The following is a 22,609-nucleotide window of genomic DNA, read 5'->3' as shown; positions in this document are numbered from 1 at the left end:
GTTTTTCCCTCCCAACTTTGGGCCGAAGCCCAGTCCCGAGGAGTTCACGGTTTCTCCCTCGGGGACGGGTCCCCTTTGAACTCGCCAGCCAAAGAAGGCCCGCCTCTTCCCCGGGCGGGCCAGCCCACCGGACCCTGCGGGCCCAGGCGTCTCAGGGCGCAGCAGGCGGGTCCTGGCGCACGGCCGCGGCTCCTCCCCTCCCTCGGATGTGGCCTGGGGGCGGGGGGCGGGAGAGAGGGGGTGGTTGCTGCTGCCCGGGGAGGGCTGGGAGTCTTTTCCACGTTTGCAAACGCCGCCGCACGCCCAGGCCCGACTCGCGCCGCCCGAGCTCAGCGCGCCTCTCCAGCTCCGCGCCGCGACCCCCTTTCCTCGCTGCCCGCGATGGCGATCAGGGCCCGGGGTTGGCGGCCCCCGCCGCCGCCGCTGCTCCTGCTGCTGCTCTGGGTGACCGGGCAGGCGGCGCCCGTGGCGGGCCTGGGGCTGGGCTCCGACACGGAGCTGCAGATCGAGCGGCGCTTCGTGCCCGACGAGTGTCCCCGCACCGTGCGCAGCGGCGACTTCGTGCGCTACCACTACGTGGGAATGTTCCCAGACGGCCAGAAGTTCGACTCCAGGTACCTCGCACGGCGTGCCGGCCCGACCTCCGAGGCTGCAGCGCCCGCTCTCCCAGCTTCCCTGTCTCCGGACAGGCCTTTCCCTCCCGACGGACCTCCCCCAGCTCCGCCCCGCGCTCCTCCCTCTCCCTCTTCCCACCCCAAAGCTTCCCAGACCCTTCATCCCTTCAGCCTGGAGTGCTGAGGGCTGGGGGCTGGGGGCTGGGGGTGGGGGTGGGGTGCCGCGAGTTTCCCGGCCCTTTTGCTTCCCTGGTCAGCGGGAATCTTGATAGGACCTTGCGCAGCAGCTGGGTCGGGACAGATCACGCCCTCCCTCTCCACCCTGCGCATGAACACAGGCGAAATGGCTGTAAAGTCGTCAGCCCGCGAGCAGACACCAAGAGCAAATGTGTTACTGTTCCTTCGGGCAAGGCCCTTGAGTGTCTAGTCAGACATGCCTCTCGAAGGTGATAATGATGATATTGACGAAGGTGATGATAGCAGCCGCTAACATATATGGAGCTATTACAGTGTGCCAGGGTAGTTCTAAGTGCCTTCCATATAACGAACTCATTTAATTCTTAATTCTCTGAGGTAGGAACTGTCATTACCCTCATTTTGCCAGTGAGGGAACTTAAGGCCATTGAGGCTAAGAAGCTTGTTTAAGCGGAATCATTTTGAAACCCAGACAATCCAAGTCCAGGATTGTGCCTGTTAACTACTGCCCTTCCTTTACTGCCTTACCAAAAACTCCCTGGGCAAGAGGTAATCCAGAGCAAGTCACTCAGCTTTGACACGGGGCCGTGCACCGTGTCCACAATTTCAGCCCTAAACTCTGCCCCAAGATCACAACACCTCTCCCAACTTCTCTTCAGTTTAGCTTTAGGGTTGACAAGGCCTCTTCGCCTCCAGCTCCAGGCTGCTCTCCTTCCCAAGACTTTGTTATAATCCTAGGTCTGTGCCCTATAATCTCTTAAGTGAAACACCAGACTAAGTAAAGAGAAATGTTTGTTGAGCATCTGTTTTGTGTTCGAGGCTGGGCTAGGCTCATTCCTGAAGGTATCTTTTAAAAAGTACTCTTAGCCTCTCTTGCCTTTTTTGAAATTCCAGACAAGGAGTCAATATAAAAAATCTGGTTAATATGCCACATGGCACATAGCAAGTGCTGAGAAATAGTCATTCTCACTATTGTTTCAGTTGCTTCTTTTTTTTTAAAAAAAAAGAACAGCTTTATTGAGATATAATTCACATTCCATACAATTCACCCATTTAAAGCATACAATTCATTACTTTTTAGTATATTCACAGAGTTGTGCAATCATCACAAGTCTCTAATTCCAGAACATTTTCATTGTTCCAAAAAAGAAATGCTGGATCCATTAACAGTCAGTCACTTCCCCTCCAGCTCTAAGTAACCACTAATCTACTTTCTGTCTCTTTATGGAATCATGCAGTTTGCAGCCTTTATGTCTGGCTTCTTTCATGTAGCATAATGTTTTCAAGGTTCATCGTGTTGTAGCATGTATCAGTACTTCATTCCTTTTTATGGCTGTATAATATTCCATACCGTACTTTGTTTATTCATTAGTTGGTGGACATTTGAGTTGTTTACACTTTTTGGTTATTATGAATAATGATGTTATGAACATTCATGTACAGGGTTTTCTGTGGATGTGTGTTTTCACTTCATTTTTTTAAAAAGTATTATTTATTTATTTTTGGCTGCATTGGGTCTTCATTGCTGTGCACAGGCTTTCTCTAGTTGCGGCAAGTGGGGGCTACTCTTCGTTGTGGTGTGCAGGCTTCTCATTGCGGTGGCTTCTCTTTTTGCGAAGCATGGGCTCTAGGTGCATGGGCTTAAGTAGTTGTGGCATGTGGGCTCAGTAGTTGTGGCTCACGGGCTCTAGAGTGCAGACTCAGTAGTTGTGGCACGTGGGCTTAGTTGCCCCGTGGCATGTGGGATCTTCTCGGACCAGGGATTGAACTCACGTCCCCTGCACTGGCAGGCAGATTCCCAACCAGTGCGCCACCAGGGAAGTCACGTCCTTGCGGTTTTGATTCATGTTTCCCTAATGGCTAAAGATGCTGAACATCTTTTCATGAGTTTATTGGCCATTTGTGTATCTTTTTAAATTTGCTTCATTAATTAGAAAATAGGTAAGAATTTCCTCCTTGTGCTGATGTTAATAATTCCCATTGGAACAAATTGTCTAATACTTTCTACCCTCTAGGATGGCAGCCACTGTGAGGCAGTGTGGGACAGTGGAAAGAAAACAGAGGAGCTACCATCCATTCAGCAAATGTGTATGCAGTGTCTGCCTCTGAAGATGGTATCCCCTCCCTGTCCTTTTGCTTATAGTCCAGACAATTATATAGTGCGATAAGTACAGAAAGAATAAGAGCACACACTTCTGTCTCTCACATAGAGTTCACACATAGTTCTTACCATGTGCCTTTACATACAGGAACTGAAATGAATTCTTTTAACCTCACAGTACAGTGAGGGAGGTATCTCATTACGAAAGAAGAAACTGAGGCTCAGAGAATTCAAGTAATTTACCCAAGGTGGAGTAAACGACTAAGTAGTTTAACTACTTAACTACTAAGTGGTGGAGTGGGGCTTTGAATCTAAGCAGTTTAGTGCCAGAGTCTAAAGTTTATGATCTGTAGTCCACCACCTATATGATGGAAGAACGGCAAGGAGCTTTGGAAGCACCCAGAAGGCTTAACTATATGGGGTGTGTGTGTGTGTGTGTGTGTGTGTGTGGAGGGGTTGGGGGCTGGGGGAGGGGTGGTCAAGATGGAGCTCTGGGATAGCAGGAATAAAGCCTGAGGAAGATTAAAATTTACCAGGAGGAGCTGAGGGGTGAGCGCTGGGGAGTAGGGGTCGGAAGAAAGGGTGTGACTGGTAGAGAGAAGAGCATATGCAGAGGTCTGGAAGTGAGGGCATGTGAAAGCTGTTCAAAATAGCTTGAGCTTGGGCTTCCCTGGTGGTGCAGTGGTTGAGAGTCTGCCTGCCGATGCAGGGGACACGAGTTTGTGCCCCGGTCCGGGAAGATTCCACATGCCGCGGAGCGGCTGGGCCCGTGAGCCATGGCCGCTGAGCCTGCGCGTCCGGAGCCTGTGCTCTGCAACGGGAGAGGCCACAACAGTGAGAGGCCCGCGTACCACAAAAAAAAAAAAAGCCTGAGCTTGGAGTGGGAGTAGAGGTGTGACAGAGGGGGTTAAAAGAGGAGGTGAAGGGAGGCCAGAGAGAAAGACAGGGCCAGCTTATTTTATTCTTTTTTTAAATTTTTAAAAATTTTTTATTTTTTTGCGGTACGCGGGCCTCTCACTGTTGCGGCCTCTCGGGAGCACAGGCCCGGGACGCGCAGGCTCCGCGGCCATGGCTCACGGGCCCAGCCGCTCCGCGGCAAGTGGGATCTTCCCGGACCGGGGCACGTACCCGCCTCCCCTGCATCGGCAGGCGGACTCCCAACCACTGCGCCACCAGAGAAGCCCAGGGCCAGCTTTTGAGAGCTCTCCTCTGCCTGGCTATGGAGTTTGGTCTTTTCAAGGGACAATGGGAAGCCATTGAAGAGTTAATCAGGGGCGTGAGGGATCAGGTTTGCATTTTACAAAGGTCCTTTTGGCTGCAGTGTGGACAGTGGAATGGTGGGAGCAGGGTACACAGTAGGTGATTCATTAAAATGAGTTTCCTTCTAGGGCCTCTATTCCTTTGGGAATGTATGAAGTATTAGGGTGTTACTTTGCTATTCCTGCACAAAGAGCTTGGGGAAGGAGAAATCCGCATGCTCTGGGCTTTGGCTGTTGATCCGGAGGTTTTGCCCAGAAGAAAATGATAGCTGTCGCTCTGACCATGGTCATAAACCACAAAGGGCCTTTCTTTCCACAGATCATTCTTCCTGCGTCTGTGCCTGGCACTTGGGGGCAGTTGGTATCTTTTCAGCTTATGGGCATTTGCAGTTGCCAGGAGGCCCAGCCCTTCGGCCCTTGGTCACTGGCTTGGACGTGGTTTCATTTTATTTCGGAGCCTCCGTGGGCTCGTTAATATGCTCTGTGGCTGCTGCTACAGATCTAAGGAGAAGACGGCAGCTTCCCGCCTGGTTTCTGTGGTTTCTGGTTTCTGTGGGGGGGCTCCTGCTCTCACTCTCTAGTCCTTGGAAACTCCTTGTCCACCACTCTTGATTCAGCTTTTGAGGAGTTCCATAGCATTCCTAGTAGTAAGGGACTGAAGTTTAACATGTTCCTGTTATCTTTAGCAGGCAAAACCAGCATCTTGGTCAGTTCATTCACAGTCTCAGGCCTGTCTGCAGGCCTTTAAGGTCTATACATTCAATAAATATTACTGCGTGACCACTACATGCCCTGTTGGGTATATAGAGTTGTAAATGCTCAGACCCAGTGGTGTTCGAACTGTACATGCATCAGAATCACCTGAAGCTTATTATACACAGCTCCTGATTAGGTAGGCCTGGGATGGGGCCTGAGAATTTGTATATCTAACAAGTTCCCAGGTGATGCTGATGCTGTGGTCTAGGACCACATTTTGAGAACCATTGCTCTAAAAGAATCATAGACTCGTAACAGAGGTCAACTTCATTTTACATATTCATTCATTCATTCAACAAGTATTTATTGAAAACCTACTATTCTAGTTGTTGGGATGTAGCAGAGATAAAACAGACAAAAATCCCTGCCCTCAGGTAAAACTATTTTGTATGATACTCTGATGGTGGGTACATGTTATTTTACCTTTGTCCAAACCCATAGAATGTACATCACCAAGAGTGAACCCTGATGGGGGGACTTCCCTGCGGTCCAGTGGTTAAGACTCCACGCTTCCAATGCAGGGGGCGCGGGTTTGATTCCCGGTTAGGGAACTAAGGTCCCACATGCCGTGTGCCCAAAATAAATAAATAAACTTAAAAAAAAAACTTTAAAAATAAACTTAAAAAAAACAAAAGAGTGAACCCTGATGTAAACTATGGACTTTTGGTGATAATGACGTGTCAGTGTAGATTCATTGATTCTAACAAATGTACCCCTCTGGTGATGCACTCTGCTGATAATGGAGGAGGCTGTGTGTGTGGGTGGCGTTAAGGGGTGTATGGGAAATCTCTGTATCTTCTGTTCCATTTTTTTGTGAACTCAAAACTGCTCTAAAAAAAACAGTCTATTCAAAAAAATCCCTACCCTCAAGCCAGGGGATGGGGAGGGCCCAGAAACCCATTACAGCTGGCTTAAGAAGAAAGGAAGGGAATTTATTGGAAGAATCTCCAATTCCTCCTGAGGATCCAGAATCGTGAATGGAAGTGACTTTCTGGATCTCTCTGAGGGATTGCAGAGGGGCCGCATTTTCCCCTTCTCTGAAAGAGAGCTCCAGCAGGCTTTCCATGCCACATACATGACCTCTTAGGTCCAGTAACGCTGACTCACTGGAATCTGTCTCAATTCCACATTCCCAGGATCTCTCCCATTTGATTGGTCCCATTTGCGTCAGGTTCCCGGCCCCCCCACCACCACGTGGGTGTTAAATCATGTGTTAAGTGAAAGGGCATTATGGCTCATCCCTTCTGCAGGACTGGATCTCAGAGAGCCGGTGGGCTGGGCAGTACCTCGGACAGTGTCAGGGTGGACTGGAAGGGTTAAGTGGCGGCAGAGAGACTCAGGTCAGGACTTGCTCACTTAGGCGGGAAGCATTTAAATTGTTGATCTGCATGGTAAGACTTTCTACGGAAAAGCCATGTAAAGAAAGAGAAGCTTCCCAGTGCAGTTCTGCTAACTTTAGGAAAAGTTCTTCTTTTATTGGCAGGCCAACATGATGCCCCCTTTGAAGACTTAATGGCACTGCTTTTTTAAAAAAATATTTATTTACTGATTGATTTTTATTTATTTATTTTTGGCTGCGTTTGATTTTCATTGCTGCGCGCAGGCTTTCTCTAGTTGCGGCGAGTGGGGGCTACTCTTGGTTGTGGCGCGCGGGCTTCTCATTTGCGGTGGCTTCTCTTGTTGTGGAGCATGGGCTCTAGGCGCATGGGCTTCAGTACTTGTGGCACGTGGGCTCGGTAGTTGTGGCTCGTGGGCTCTAGAGAGCGGGCTTCAGTAGTTGTGGCACACAGGCTTAGTTGCTCTGCGGCATGGGAGATCTTCCCAGACCAGGGATCGAACCCATGTCCCCTGCATTGGCAGGCGGATTCTTAACCGCTGCCTTAATGGCATTGCTTTTAATTTTCATTTGTGGGTCATTGCAAGTAACTATACATTCATATTGATTATTTAAGTTGGCTATATTTTGCTGGGCTGAGAACTTGTGTAAAATAAGAATTATTTATAGAGAGCTGACATTTTAACTTGTGCAGTTGCTTAAAAGCAAAAATCCACAATAGCAATGTAACGATTTTACTTTCCTTTGCAAAGCTTGTCTTTTAATGATACTTTAATGCACCAAAGACCATCCAAGCCAGCCGCTTGCATGTCAGGGTCTGACTCTCCGTGGAGGTGTGAATAGATGCGTTCTCTCCTTTCCTTCCTCTGCACTCCTACTCGCTCCTCTTTTCTCCCTCACCTTCTCTCTCTTCCTCTCATTTTTCCATCTGGGTAGCAGAGAGGCAGTCTGCCAGATCATTAATGGCTTGCCTTTCCCCCCTGCCAGGGCTCATTAGCTGCTGGTAGAGGTGGTTGTTTGAGGAAGATACTCTTGGGCAAAGGGTCTGGGAAGCCCAGAGTCACCTTTGGGAGCAAGAGGTGTGGGGAGGGAGGTGGGAGGCAGAAACATCAGACGTGGCCTCCCTCCCTTGAGTTGGGCCCAAGCTCAGCAGTGGAATTCAGCCTGGGGAGTGTGTTGAATCTCACCTGTGTCATCCCAGGGCTAGGCATCCAACTAGGAGGTGAGTTTCTACTTTTGTGCATTTCATGAATGTTCTAGTCTCATTCACCAAGGGCTTTGGCAAGGACCACAGTCCTCAAGTCAAGCACGTCCCATGTAAGCCAGCCATCTGACCAACTTTGAAACACCAGAAGGCAGTTCCCATGCCCAATCGACTGGCTCTTTATTAAATTGCTTCCCTCCTGTTATGAATTCTCAAAATATGGCAGTCTCTTTAATGTTCAAAAGAAATTTATTCAGTCTAATGTACAGCAATGTGAATATAGTTAATAATACTGTATTGTATACTTGACATTTGCTAAGAATGTAATTCTTAAGTGTCCTTACTACAAAAAGAAAAAGAAAATGGTAACTATGTGAGGTGATGGATATGTTAATTAGCTTCATTGTGACAATTATTTCACGATGTATCAAAACATCAAGTTATACACCTTAAATATACGCACTTTTTATTTGTCCATTATACCTCAATAAAGGTGCAAGGGGGAGTAATGTATTCGGTTATTATTTGTCTAAACTGAACCTAAAATTGGCATTTAGAGCAAGCTGTCTTTTCCTTTCATAGTTGATCAGGACTTCAGCTCTGCTAACCATAGGGCCATTCTCTCTCCCCTTTGTAATGGCCATTTTAACTTCATTTCTGGCTCTGAGATCAGAAGAATCTCAGCAACAAGTAGTATACATGCATGTCAATTTTTGGCAAAATGTTTTAAAATTAATTTAATTTTTAAAACAATACAGATGCACAGAGTTTTAAAAGCAGTTAAATAATTCCATAAAGCTTAGAATTATAGTTACCAAGCTGCTAAGAGTGGGGAAGGGGCTCCGGGATGAGGTGTAGCTGTTCTGAATTCGGACTTTGATGCTCCAGGTTTCCTTCTGCTCTGCGGCCTCCGCAGGCTCTAGGAGGCACATGGCGTCCACCCTTGACCAGATCCCCTTTTGCATACACCTAGATTCTGTTTCCTCCCTTCTAGGTCAGTTTCTGCCCCTCCGTTCCCTTTCCATCTTCCAAAATGTTGCCATCTCTTGACAGCAAGGGTCTCTGCTCTGGTTTTCTCAGTCCTTTTTTAAAAAAGAGCTTAGGAGCTTGGCTAGGAATGGGCTTTGGGGGCTCTAGAGAAGTGAGTGTGTTCAGTTTGCCGTATGTTCTTTTTAAAGTTCATCCTCACTGCAGGTTGAAACCTGCATTTAGAAGTAGAGCCACAGTATTTATGCTTTAAGAATGCAGCCACAGGGGTAGTTACCTATCCTGAGGAATAAGCGCAAGACAGTGTATGCTTGTTTGTAGCAGATGAGTGAGTTGAATATGATGGGTGTTACGTGATGTCTCCTGTCGTAGTGGTCCTTGAGCTGATCGGCTGGAAGAGTATCGCTGGAGGGTGCTGCAGCCACCTCCCATACCCCCCTTGGGGCAGAGGAAGGTAGAAGTGTCAGGGGCAGCAATCAAAGGGTCTACAGCAGTGAATGAGCAGGGGAGAAAAAAGAAGCTGGTGGAGAGGAAAGGGGGTGTTGGATGTGCTGGATAATTTCCATTTGCCTTTCTAGGTCCACTCTACCCCTGTTCCACTTGCTTTTTACTCTGGGAGGTTGACCTATACGGACTACCTGTGCATAGTACGGGTTATATCAGTGACCCTCTTGTAGTCCGGCTTGTGGCTAGGTTCAGCCATGGGGCCTCAGCAGGAGATCAGAGGGAGGGAGGAGAGTGTGGTGGAGATATTTATTCCTCTGGCTCCCTGCCTATAGAGTCATCACATGGGCTGTGTCCCTAGACCAAAGGTCCTAGCTTAGCTTCTGTCAGGTGCTCTGAGCTCCCTCTCTGTTCCTGGATGCTTCAGGTCTGGGTGTGACAGCAGCACTCCCTTCTTGTCCCCAGAGGTACTGCATTGTCCCTTAATTGTTTCTCTGCACCCTGCACACGGCCCCTTTATTAAAGTGTCCTGGAGCTGCCTAGTTTGTGCCTATCATCTCTTTCCTGCAGGACCTCGATTGGGACATCTGCAAATCAGCCCAATACTGGGACAGGCTGAATAAGGGCTAATTCCAGCACTTGCAGAAATAATTTTCATGACCAGCTCCTGGCTGGACCCTGCGTATGAATTTGTTCCAGTAGTACTGACCAGCACAGACTTGCTGAGAACAAATTTATTTTTCCAGATGGTCAGAGTTTTCAGCTGTAGACAAAACTGGCCTTGCTTGTTAGTTTCTCATGTATGTAAATTATACATTTTCTTTCGGAAAGGTGTTTTTTGTTTCTAGCATGTTGCTTAGGCAGTCATCAAATGCATAAATTAATGCTGCGAGGCCATACCAGTTTTTATACATCATCTAGGGAGGCCCTGTGCATGGAGGATAAGAGTCAGATAGTCCTGGGTTCTAGCTTTTCTTCCCATTTGGCTAACTTTGTGAGCTTGGGAAATTTTTTCACCTCCCAGGAGCCTGAGTATCAGCACTTACCTTCAGGTGTTGTATGAGGATTAAATGAGATAGCGTATAGAAAAGCTTAGGTTACCCCTGTGCCTGACACATAATAAACGCTCTCTAAATAGTAGTTATTATTAAAAACTCTCATTAAATTTGGGTTCTGTGGATGAAAAATAGAAAGTTCCGTGCCTGGGAAGTCTTCGAAGCCTGAATTCTGGTCCATAAATCCTCCAGTTTGATGATGGTTCAGGGTGTGGCAAAGCCCCAGCCAAGTGAAACTGAAGAGCTGGCATTCCCCAGGGTGGGTTTCGGTCCCCCGGAGACAGAGGGTGGAGTCGTAGAGCCGACTTCGGCACAAAGCTGATTATGTGCTTTTGTTCTCTGGCTTGTCAGCCAGAACTTGGACATTTGCTTTCTGTTCACTGACCTTGGAGAAAGGAAGGCTGTGAAATGGACTCTAAAACTAGGAGGAGAAAGGGAAGGAGAGGGCAGGTCTGAGGAAGATGACCTGACAGATGGTGAGGTGGACTGTGCTGCTCTCCCAAGCTGTTCATTAAGGAAAATGAGGAAAATGTAGAAGTAATTTACCAAGTGAAGGGCAGGTAAATTCCAACAGCCCTTAACATTTTATTACATAAGTACAGTCGTCTCTTGGTATCCATGGGGGATTGGTTCCAGGACCCCTTTGGATACGAAAGTCTTCAGATATTCAAGTCCCTTATATAAAACGGTGTAGTATTTGCATATAACCAAGGCACATCCTCCTGTATACTTTAAATCATCACTAGATTACTTCTGATACCGAATACAATGTAAATGCTATGTAAATAGTTGCCGGTGTTCAGCAAATTCAGGTTTTTGCTTTTTGGAACTATCTGAAATTTGAAAAAATATTTTCAATTTCCAGTTGGTCGAATCCATGAAGTGAAGCCTATGAACATGTATTCCATGATCATTTTGAAATTAAGAGAGAATTAAAGAGAAGACAAATCGTCACCTGAAATCTCCTACCCATAGATTACTATTGGTAATATTTTCACGTGTCACCTTGTGGATTTTTCACATGCATCTATATATATAAGTTCAAAATGAGATTATTTTATATGTGGCACTGTAACCTACAGTTTTCTCTTCATGTGTATGTCCTTCTAGTGCCAATGAATAGAAATGTTAAAATTTTTTTTATTGAGGTATAATTGACATATAGTATTATATTAGTTTTAGGTATACAACATAATGATTTGATATTTGTATATATTGCAAAATGATCACCACAATAAGTGTAGTTAACATCCATCACCATGCATAGTTACAAAAAATTTTTTTCTTATGGTGGTAACTTTTTTTTTTTTTTGGCTTTGTTGGGTCTTCACTGCTGCGTGCGGGCTTTCTCTAGTTGTGGCGAGTGGGGGCTACTCTTCCTTGCGGTTCATGGGCTTCTCATTGTGGTGGCTTCTCTTGTTGTGGAGGACAGGCTCTAGGCACGTGGGCTTCGGTAGTTGTGGCTCACGGGCTCTAAAGCGCAGGCTCAGTAGTTGTGGCGCATGGGCTTAGTTGCTCTGCAGCATGTGGGATCTTCCCTAGCCAGGTCTCGAACCCGTATCCCCTGCATTGGCAGGTGGATTCTTTTTTCTTTAACATCTTTATTGGAGTATAATTGCTTTACAATGGTGTGTTAGTTTCTGCTTTATAACAAAGTGAATCAGCTATACATATACATATATCCCCATATCTCTTCCGTCTTGCGTCTCCTTCCCTCCCACCCTCCCTATCCTACCCCTCTAGGTGGTCACAAAGCACCAAGTTGATCTCCCTGTGCTATATGGCTGCTTCCCACTAGCTATCTATTTTACATTTGGTAGTGTATATATGTCCATGCCACTCTCTCACTTCGTCCCAGCTTACCCTTCCCCCTCCCCGTGTCCTCAAGTCCATTCTCTAGTAGGTCTGCATCTTTATTCCTGTCCTGCCTCTAGGTTCTTCATAACCATTTTTTTTTTGTTTTGTTTTAGATTCTATATATATGTGTTAGCATACGGTATTTGTTTTTCTCTTTCTGACTTACTTTGCTCTGTATGACAGATCTAGGTCCATCCACCTCACTACAAATAACTCAATTTCATTTCTTCTTATGGCTGAGTAATATTCCATTGTATATATGTGCCACATCTTTTTTATCCATTCATCTGTCGATGGACACTTAGGTTGCTTCCATGTCCTGGCTGTTGTAAACAGAGCTGCAATGAACATTGTGGTACACGACTCTTTGAATTATGGTTTTCTCAGGGTATATGCCCAGTAGTGGGATTGCTGGGTCATACGGTAGTTCTATTTTTAGTTTTTTTGTGTGTGTGTGTGTGGTACGCGGGCCTCTCACTATTGTGGCCTCTCCCGTTGCGGAGCACAGGCTCCGGACGCGCAGGCTCAGCGGCCATGGCCCACGGGCCCAGCCGCTCTGCGGCATGTGGGATCTTCCCGGACCGGGGCACGAACCTGCGTCCCCTGCATCAGCAGGCAGACTCTCAACCACTGCGCCACCAGGGAAGCCCCTATTTTTAGTTTTTTAAGGAACCTCCATACTGTTCTCCATAGTGGCTGTATCAATTTAGGCAGGTGGATTCTTAACCACTGTGCCACCAGGGAGATCCCAATGATAACTTTTAAGATTTACTTTCTTGGCAACTTTGAATATGCAACACATTATTATTATTTTTAAAAATTAATTACTTAATTATTTTGCGGTACGCAGGCCTCTCACTGTTGTGGCCTCTCCCGTTGCGGAGCACAGGCTCCAGACGCGCAGGCTCAGCGGCCATGGCTCACGGGCCCAGCCGCTCCGTGGCATGTTGGATCTTCCCGGACTGGGGCACGAACCCGTGTTCCCTGCATCGGCAGGAGGACTCTCAACCACTGCGCCACCAGGGAAGCCCTAATTTATTTATTTTTATCTTTGGCTGTGTTGGGTCTTCGTTGCTGTGCGCAAGCTTTCTCTAGTTGCGGCGAGCGGGGACTACTCTTCCTTGCGGTGTGCAGGCTTCTCATTGCGGTGGCTTCTCTTGTTGCAGAGCACGGGCTCTAGATGCACGGGCTTCAGTAGTTGTGGCACTTGGACTCAGTAGTTGTGGCTCGTGGGCTCTAGAGCGCAGGCTCAGTAGTTGTGGCGCACGGACTTAGTTGCTCTGCAGCATGTGGGATCTTCCCGGACCAGGGCTTGAACCTGTGTCCCCTGCATTGGCAGGCAGAATCTTAACCACTGTGCCACCAGGGGAGCCCTGCAACACAATATTATTAACTATAGTCACCATTAACTATATTCACTGTACAGTATTATTAACTATAGTCATGTATAGTAATGCTATACATTACATCCCTATAGCAGAAATCTGTTATTTTTAAATGGCCATAGAGCATTTTATTATATGTCCTTGCCTTATATGTAATCAGTGCCATACTCTTGAACTTGTAAGTTATTTCCAGTGTTTAGTTATTATAAACCAAGCTCTGTAGTCATTTTCTTAAACACAGTGTCTAAAACTCTGTAGGTGTCTCTGCCAGTATGTAAGGTACTTGTAGGCAGAGTCCATGCCTTGGACTTTTTTATATCCCCCAAAGCCCCTAGCATAGTATCCTAATTGGCACCCCCTTGCTGTTGCTAAGTTTGACATGGAAGAGGATGAGAGCTTGGATCATAGCCATGATTCCATTATTTATTTTCCTACTTAAGGCCATCACCAGTCAGCCTTTAAAACACATGTATTAGTGATTTCAAGACCACATCAGACTTTCTATCACCTGCAATAATTATGTATGGTAATATTGGCATACCCTTAGGTTTTCAGAGTACTTTTCACATCGTTATATGGTACGGATCTTGTGATGGCTATTATCATCACTCACATTTTGCAGTGGAGGAAGATTAAGAGAGTTTAAGTGCACTTCCTGCTACACCACGCTGCCTCTTTGTTTAACTTATTGACTTAAAAGAAAAAAAACGAAAATTAGTGTTAATTTGCATATGAGTATCTGTGATATTGCTGTTAGGTACCAATCACATGGAAATGGAGTAAACTTTTTTTTTTTTTTTTAATGGAAGAATTGGTAGATATTTCACAACAAACAACATATATTTTTCTCTAGAGAGAGTTATGCTGATGCTTATCTGACTAGATTTGCTGGCAATATTCAAGGTAATTAAAAAATTCCAACCCTGCAAGTACTGTCCAGTGAAGATATTTCCTGCATCAGTAACTCCTCTGTGGGCTTTTTTTTGCTGTACGCGGGCCTTTCACTGTTGTGGCCTCTCCTGTGGCGGAGCACAGGCTCCGGACGCGCAAGCCCAGCGGCCATGGCTCACGGCCATGGTAGAAATGTTAAAATTTTTTTTATTGAGGTATAATTGACATATAGTATTATATTAGTTTTAGGTGTACAACATAATGATTTGATGCTCCGCGGCATGTGGGATCGTCCCGGACCCGGGTACAAACCCGTGTTCCCTGCACCAGCAGGCGGACTCTCAACCACTGCGCCACCAGGGAAGCCCTCTCTGTGGGCTTTTTACTTTGCAGTGACCTCACTCTGTCCATGGGTACATTTTTACAGGTTAGTTTCATTAAGGGAAGGATTATTCATACTTTTCCTTCTCTCTCCCTACCTTTTGGGTCTTCAGCTATGACAGAGACTCCACTTTCAACGTGTTTGTGGGAAAAGGACAACTGATTGCAGGAATGGACCAAGCTCTGGTCGGGATGTGTGTAAATGAGAGGCGTTTTGTGAAGATCCCCTCAAAGCTGGCCTATGGAAGTGAAGGAGTTTGTAAGTGTTTGTTCCGTGCTTGTAAACACATCTGCCGAAACCACCAGAACATTTGCAGGCTCTTCAGTCAGGCAGACTAGAGTCTTCGGAAGCTTCGGGTAGGGGAAAATGAGAAGCTGTGAGCACACACACACAGCTAAAATCTCATCTTAAAAGTTTATTTATTCTAGATATGAAAGAAGTGTTATTAACACAGGTGTACTGAATGTTATCCTTGCTGAGAGGAAATTTTTGTGTTTTTTCTCTTTTCTTTAAATTTCATTTGGAGGGAGTTCCCTGGTGGCCTAGTGGTTAGGATCCTGGGCTTTCAATTCCATGGCCTGGGTTCAATCCCTGGTCAGGGGACTGAGATCCCACAAGCCACAGGGTGCGGCAAAAAAATTTGTTTTTCATTTGGAAAAAAGGAGGGAATGTGGTTCATTTTGGAATTGTATGTGACCTCTCGAGCCCTTTTGGCTTCCATTCACCTTGGCAGCATCCTAGGTGTTTATTTGTCTGGCCCAAAAGGCAGCAGCTTCTCAGTGTGAACTCTCTTTATTTTCTAGCTGGTGTGATTCCCCCAGATTCAGTGCTTCATTTTGATGTACTTCTGATGGATATTTGGAATTCGGAAGATCAGGTTCAGATTCACACTTACTTCAAGCCCCCCAGTTGCCCTCGGACCATCCAGGTGTCTGATTTTGTTAGGTACCACTACAATGGAACGTTCTTGGATGGGACACTGTTTGATTCGAGGTAAGTCCCGCCATTCATGGTAGTATCATTGAAATGCCCCTTAGTTCTTTCTCTCTCATCCGCTTTTTTATGCCCATGGAGAAATCAGAAAAGGGATTCATTCCCAACTGCTCTGTGATTGGGAACAAAGATGTATACATGCTTTTTCTCCAGGGATGGGTATGAGTTCATTGGTAGCTGAATTTTGGGTAACAAAAACCTTTTGAAGGATGAATTGGAAATGCCCTCATGGTATGGAACTTTTCTCATTTCTCATTGGTTTTCAGTCACAATCGCATGAAAACATATGACACATATGTGGGAATTGGCTGGCTGATTCCTGGAATGGACAAAGGGCTGCTGGGGATGTGTGTGGGAGAAAAGCGCATCATCACCATACCTCCTTTTCTGGCCTATGGAGAAGATGGAGATGGTAAGTCCTTCTCATTCTTTGAGCCACTCTCATCTGTCTTGATTTCTTTTGCAGTGGTTAATTTAACATACCGTGTGAAACCCACCAGAGCTTTTGGTCTAGACTTGCAGTGTCCAATATGGTAGCCACTAGCTACATATAGCTATTTACATTTACATTAGGTTAAATAAAACTTTAAATACTGTACCTTGGTCACACTGCCATAGTTCATGTACTTCAGAGCTGCTTGTTGCCAAGGGCTGCTATACTGGACAGGGCAGATACAGAGCATTTCCATCACTGCAGAAAGTTCTATTTGGACGGTGCTAGTCTAGATCATTTGCTGTCTGATGAGTAAGTTGCAGAAATCTCCACCTATTAATGGTCATTGTTGTTCTTTTTCTTTCCACCTAGCACTATTTTATTTAAAAAAATTTTATTTGAGTCTAGTTACTTTACAATGTTGTGTTAGCTTCTACTGTACAGCAAAGTGAATCAGCTATGCGTATACATATATCCCTTCTCTTTTGGATTTCCTTCCCATTTAGATTACCACAGAGTATTGAGTAGAGTTCCCTGTGCTATACAGTAGGTTCTCATTAGTTATCTATTTTATATATAGTATCAATAGTGTATATATGTCAATCCCAATCTCCCAATTAATCCGACCCTCACTGTTGTTCTTAAGTAAGACATCTCGGGACTTCCCTGGTGTTCCAGTGGTTAAGACTCCATGTTTCCAGTGCAGGGGCGTGGGTCCCATCCCTGGTCGGGGAACTAAGATCCCACAAGCCGTGTGGCCAAAAAAAAAAAAAGAAAGAAAAGAAAAGAAAAAAAAAAGAAAGAAAAAAAAAGAAAATGTGATGCTATTTAAGAAGTTTACTGACAGTGATACCTGACTTCTAATAACCCCCTAATATAATGTTTTCCAAGCTATGTTTTCTGAGAGTTCTAGGTCTACAGAGCAGGAGGAGAGGGGAGCCTTCTCTCCTGTCGACCTCCACTTTTATTACTGGGAATCTGCAGACAGTTTCTTTAAAAACCTGCTAAAAGAAAAATAAAGCTTGAAAGTAACTGCCACAAATATATCTTAATTCTCCCCTCCCCAAGATATGTTATTATTCTTATCACTACTCAAACTCTCTCATCCTTGGCTAATGGAAGTTCATTCTCCTTGTCTCCCAAAATCCTTTTATCATCATCCACATGCATATGAGGCATGAAGTAAAGCTAGATGCCTAGCCCGATGTGATGAATGTTATTTATTTATTTTAAATAAATAATAAATAATTTAAATATTTTAAATACATAGTTTATTTAAAATAGTTATTTTTAAATGCTTTATACTTTGACACTGTGCTCAGCTATCCAGGTATAAATTTAAACAGGTGAATTGTATAGTATGGGAATTATATCTCAATAAAGTTGTTATAAAAAAAGCAAATATTCAGGTAGTACATAATAATGCTAGAACAATTTAAACCCTGGGGTTACCGTAAGGCTTTCTGTTTTCTATTAAATTAAAAGATACAGAAAAATAAAAAAGATTAATATTCTGTCACACACCCTCCCACACCCACACCTGCATTTCAGGGATTAACCACACCTGGCGATCCAGAGGCTGACTCAGCAGCCTGCTTTCAGCAGATTTCACCATTCCTCTGAGGGGAAGGAGACAGAGGGGTGGGCTCTGCCAAAGAGCCAGTTGAAGGAGCACAGTCTTGGCATGCCCTGTGGTTCACTTGTCTAGGCCTTCTCCTTTGCATGACATAACAAATGGCAAGTAAGAGTGTTGAGGTAAGTGGTTTGTCAGGTACCTAACTTCCTTCTATCCCAGAGTCCTGGATTTAGAGTTACTTATTGGTTGATGTTGATCTTTGCAGGAAGAGCTAGTGCCCCATAATCTCTTCATGTGGATTATCGTGTGGCACATATTCAATAAATCCTCACTGTTAGGAATATCCATGAGAAGCAATACCATCCTGAAGTGAAATAGAAATGATTGGAGGACTATTTATGTTTTGGATCGTGGGTGCCGTTTTTTCCCCTCTTATCTCAGCTAACTTTAGTTTTACTTATATCTTGTTTTGGATGAACTTAAAGGACTGAATTTTTGTCTCTTTAAAAATTGGGGAACTTCCCTGGTGGCGCAGTGGTTAAGAATCTGCCCGCCAGTGCAGGGGACACAGGTTCGAGCCCTGGTCCGGGAAGATCCCACATACCACAGAGCAGCTAAGCCCGTGCACCACAACTACTGAGCCTGTACTCGAGAGCCTGTGAGCCACAACTACGGAGCCCGCGTGCCACAACTACTGAAGCCCATGTGCCTAGAGCCCATGCTGTGCAACAAGAGAAGCCGCTGCAATGAGAAGCCCGCGCACTGCAACGAAGAGTAGCCCCCACTCGCCGCAACTAGAGAAAGCCCACACAGAGCAACGAAGACCCAACGAGCCAAAAATAAATAAAATAAAATAAATAAATTTATTTAAAAAAAAGTTGGTTGTGAGGGACTCTGGTAGAGCTCACACCAAGGAGTACTTCCCAGAACTACTGCTGCCAGTGTCCTTGTCCCCACAATAAGCCACAGCCACCCCCTGCCTCTGCAGGAGACCCTCCAACACTAACAGGGACTCAGATTGATCTCTGAGATGACCCCACAACTTTAGCAAGACTGAATGATATGAAGGAAAAAACCTATATGTGTGGAAAAAGGACAGAAACTAGAAAAAGAGCCGTGTGGCTGACAGGGTCTTGGTGCTCCAGCCGGGTGTCAGGCCGGAGCCTCTGAGGTGGGAGAGCCTAGATCAGGACACTGGATTACCAGAGACCTCCAGGCCCCACGTAATATCAATCGGCAACAGCTCTCCCAGAGATCTCCATCTCAATGCTAAGACCCAGCTCCACTCAACGACCAGCAACCTCCAGTGCGGGACACCCCATGCCAAACAACTAGAAAGACAGGAACACAACCCCACCCATTAGCAGAGAGGCTGCCTAAAATCATAATAAGTTCACAGACACCCTAAAACACACCACCGGACGTGGTCCTGCCCACCTGAAAGACAAGATCCAGCCTTATGCACCAGAACACAGGCACCAGTCCCCTCCATCAGGAAGCCTCACAACTCAGTGAACCAACCTCACCCACTGGGGACAGCCACCAAAAACAACAGGAACTACGAACCTGCAGCCTGCGAAAAGGAGACCCCAAACACAGTAAGTCAAGCAAAATGAGAAGACAGAGAAATATGCAGCAGATGAAGGAGCAAAGTAAAAACCCATTAGACCAAACAAATGAAGAGGAAATAGGCAGTCTACCTGAAATGGAATTCAGAGTAATGATAGTAAAGATGATCCAAAATCTTGGAAATAGAATGGAGAAAATACAAGAAACATTTAACAAAGACCTAGAAGAAATAAAGAGCAAACAAACAATGATGAACAACACAATAAATGAAATTAAAAATTCTCTAGAGGGAATCAATAGCAGAATAACTGAGGCAGAAGAACAGATAAGTCATCTGGAAGATAAAATAGTGGAAATAACTACTGCAGAGCAGAATAGAGAAAAAAGAATGAAAAGAATTGAGAACAGTCTCAGAGACCTCTGGGACAACATTAAGCGCACAAACACTTGAATTATGGGGGTCCTAGAAGAAGAAGAGAAAAAGAAAGGGACTGAGAAAATATTTGAAGAGATTATAGTTGAAAACTTCTCTAACATGGGAAAGAAAATAGCCCATCAACTCCAGGAAGCACAAAGGGTCCCATACAGGATAAATCTAAGGAGAAACACGCCAAGACACATATTAATCAAACTATCAAACATTAAATACAAAGAAAAAATATTAAAAGCAGCAAGGGAAAAGCAACAAATAACATACAAGGGAATCCCCATAAGGTTAACAGCTGATCTTTCAGCAGAAACTCTGCAAGACAGAAGGGAGTGGCAGGACATATTTAAAGTGATGAAAGGGAAGAACCTACAACCAAGATTACTCTACCCATCAAGGATCTCATTCAGATTTGATGGAGAAATTAAAACCTTTACAGACAAGCAAAAGTTAAGAGTATTCAGCACCACCAAACCAGCTTTACAAAAAATGCTAAAGGAACTTCTCTAGTCAGGAAACACAAGAGAAGGAAAAGACCTACAAAAACAAACCCAAAACAATTAAGAAAATGGTAATGGGAACATACATATTGATAATTACCTTAAATGTAAATGGATTAAATGCTCCAGCCAAAAGACACAGGCTGGCTGAATGGATACAAAAACAAGGCCCGTATATATGCTGTCTACAAGAGACCCACTTCAGACCTAGGGACACATACAGACTGAAAGTGAGGGGATGGAAAAAGATATTCCATGCAAATGGAAGTCAAAAGAAAGTTGGAGAAGCAATTCTCATATCAGATAAAATAGACTTTAAAATAAAGACTATTACAAGAGACAGAGAAGGACACTACATAATGATTAAGGGATCAATCCAAGAAGAAGATATAACAATTGTAAATATTTATGCACCCAACATAGGAGCACCTCAATATATAAGGCAAATGCTAACAGCCATTAAAGGGGAAATCGACAGTAGCACAATAATAGTAGGGGAGTTTAACACCCCACTTTCACCAATGGACAGATCATCCAAATGAAAATAAATAAGGAAACACAAGCTTTAAATGACACATTAAACAAGATGGACTTAATTGATATTTATAGGACATTCCATCCCAAAACAACAGAATACACTTTCTTCTCAGTGCTCATGGAACATTCTCCAGGATAGATCATATCTTGGGTCATAAATCAAGCCTTGGTAAATTTAAGAAAATTGAAATTGTATCGAGTATCTTTTCCGACCACAACGCTATGAGACTAGATATCAGTTACAAGAAAAAAACTGTAAAAAATACAAACACATGGAGGCTAAACAATATGGTACTAAATAACCAAGAAATCACTGAAGAAATCAAAGAGGAAATCAAAAAACATGTAGAAACAAATGACAATGAAAGCATGACAACCCCAAACCTATGAGATGCAACAAAAGCAGTTCTAAGAGGGAAGTTTATAGCAATACAATCCTACCGCAAGAAGCAAGAAACATCTCAAAAAAACAACCTAACCTTACACCTAAAGCAATTAGAGAAAGAAGAACACCAAAAAAACCCCAAAGTTAGCAGAAGGAAAGAAATCATAACGATCAGATGAGAAATAAAGGAAAAAGAAGGAAACGATAGCAAAGATCAATAAAAGCTAGTTCTTTGAGAAGATAAACAAAATTGATAAACCATTAGCCAGACTTATCAAGAAAAAAAGGGAGAAGACTCAAATCAACAGGATTAGAAATGAAAAAGGAGAAGTAACAACTGACACTGCAGAAATACAAAGGGACATGAGAGATTACTACAAGCAACTCTATGCCAATAAAATGGACAAATTCTTCGAAAAGCACAACCTTCCGAGACTGAACCAGGAAGAAATAGAAAATATAAACAGACCAATCACAAGCACTGAAATTGAGACTCTGATTAAAAATCTTCCAACAAACAAAAGCCCAGGACCAGATGGCTTCACAGGCTTCACAGAGTTCTCAAAGTCTTCAAAGATATAGCAGAGGGAGGAACACTCCCAAACTCATTCCACCATCACCCTGATACCGAAACCAGAAAAAGATGTCACAAAAAAAGAAAACTACAGGCCAATATCACTGACGAACATAGATGCAAAAATTCTGAACAAAATACTAGCAAACAGAATCCAGCAGCTCATTAAAAGGGTCATACACCATGATCAAGTAGGGTTTATCCCAGGAATGCAAGGACTCTTCAATATATGCAAATCAATCAATGTGATACACCGTATTAACAAATTGAAGGATACAAACCATATGATCATCTCAATAGATGCAGAAAAAGCTTTCCACAAAATTCAACACCCATTTATGATAAAAACCCTCCAGAAAGTAGGCATAGAGGGAACTTATCTCAACATAATAAAGGCCATATATGACAGACCCACAGCCAGCATCGTTCTCAGTGGTGAAAAACTGAAATAATTTCCACTAAGATCAGGAACAAGACAAGGTTGCCCACTCTCACCACTATCATTCAACATAGTTTTGGAAGTTTTAGCCACAGCAAGCAGAGAAAAAAAAAGAAATAAAAGGAATCCAAACTGGAAAACAAGAAGTAAAGCTGTCACTGTTTGCAGATAACATGATACTATACATAGGGAATCCCAAAGATGCTACCAGAAAACTACTAGAGGTAATCAATGAACTTGGTAAAGTAGCAGGATACAAAATTAATGCGCAGAAATCTCTTGCATTCCTATACACTAATGATGAAAAGTCTGAAAGAGAAATTAAGGAAATACTCCCATTTACCATTGCAACAAAAAGAATAAAATACCTAGGAATAAACCTACCTAAGGAGAAAAAAGCCCTGTATGCAGAAAACTATGACACTGATGAAAGAAATTAAAGATGATACAGACAGATGGAGAGACATATCATGTTCTTGGATTGGAAGAATCAACATTGTGAAAATGACTGTACTCCCCAAAGGAATCTACAGATTCAATGCAATCCTTATCAAGCTACCAATGGCATTTTTCACAGAAGTAGAACAAAAAATTTCACAATTTGTGTGGAGACACAAAAGACCTCGAATAGCCAAAGCCATCTTGTGAAAGAAAAATGGAGCTGGAGGAATCAGGCTCCTGGACTTCAGACAATACTACAAGCTACAGTA

General features: G+C 44.2%; 1 protein-coding gene across 4 annotated transcripts in view; it reads left to right on the top strand.

The window, feature by feature from the left end:
* The first annotated feature begins 231 nt into the window (after positions 1-231).
* FKBP9 (FKBP prolyl isomerase 9) overlaps positions 232-22,609 on the top strand; it is a 50,751-nt gene continuing 28,373 nt past the window's right edge. For all 4 annotated transcript variants that reach the window (XR_007479049.1, XM_004269922.4, XM_033428308.2 and 1 more), the window contains exons 1-4: positions 232-614; positions 14,579-14,724; positions 15,270-15,459; positions 15,726-15,871. Coding sequence is in view for 3 of the 4 variants with exons in the window: in XM_004269922.4 (XP_004269970.1) it covers positions 382-614; positions 14,579-14,724; positions 15,270-15,459; positions 15,726-15,871 (715 nt within the window). In the remaining variant the exon portion in view is untranslated. The remainder of the gene's footprint in view (positions 615-14,578; positions 14,725-15,269; positions 15,460-15,725; positions 15,872-22,609) is intronic.

The sequence above is a fragment of the Orcinus orca genome, chromosome 9, assembly GCF_937001465.1.
Source record: "Orcinus orca chromosome 9, mOrcOrc1.1, whole genome shotgun sequence".
Classification (NCBI taxonomy): Eukaryota; Metazoa; Chordata; class Mammalia; order Artiodactyla; family Delphinidae; genus Orcinus; species Orcinus orca.
Note: the sequence above shows the minus strand (reverse complement) of the source record. Positions and strands in the feature narration are given on the sequence as shown.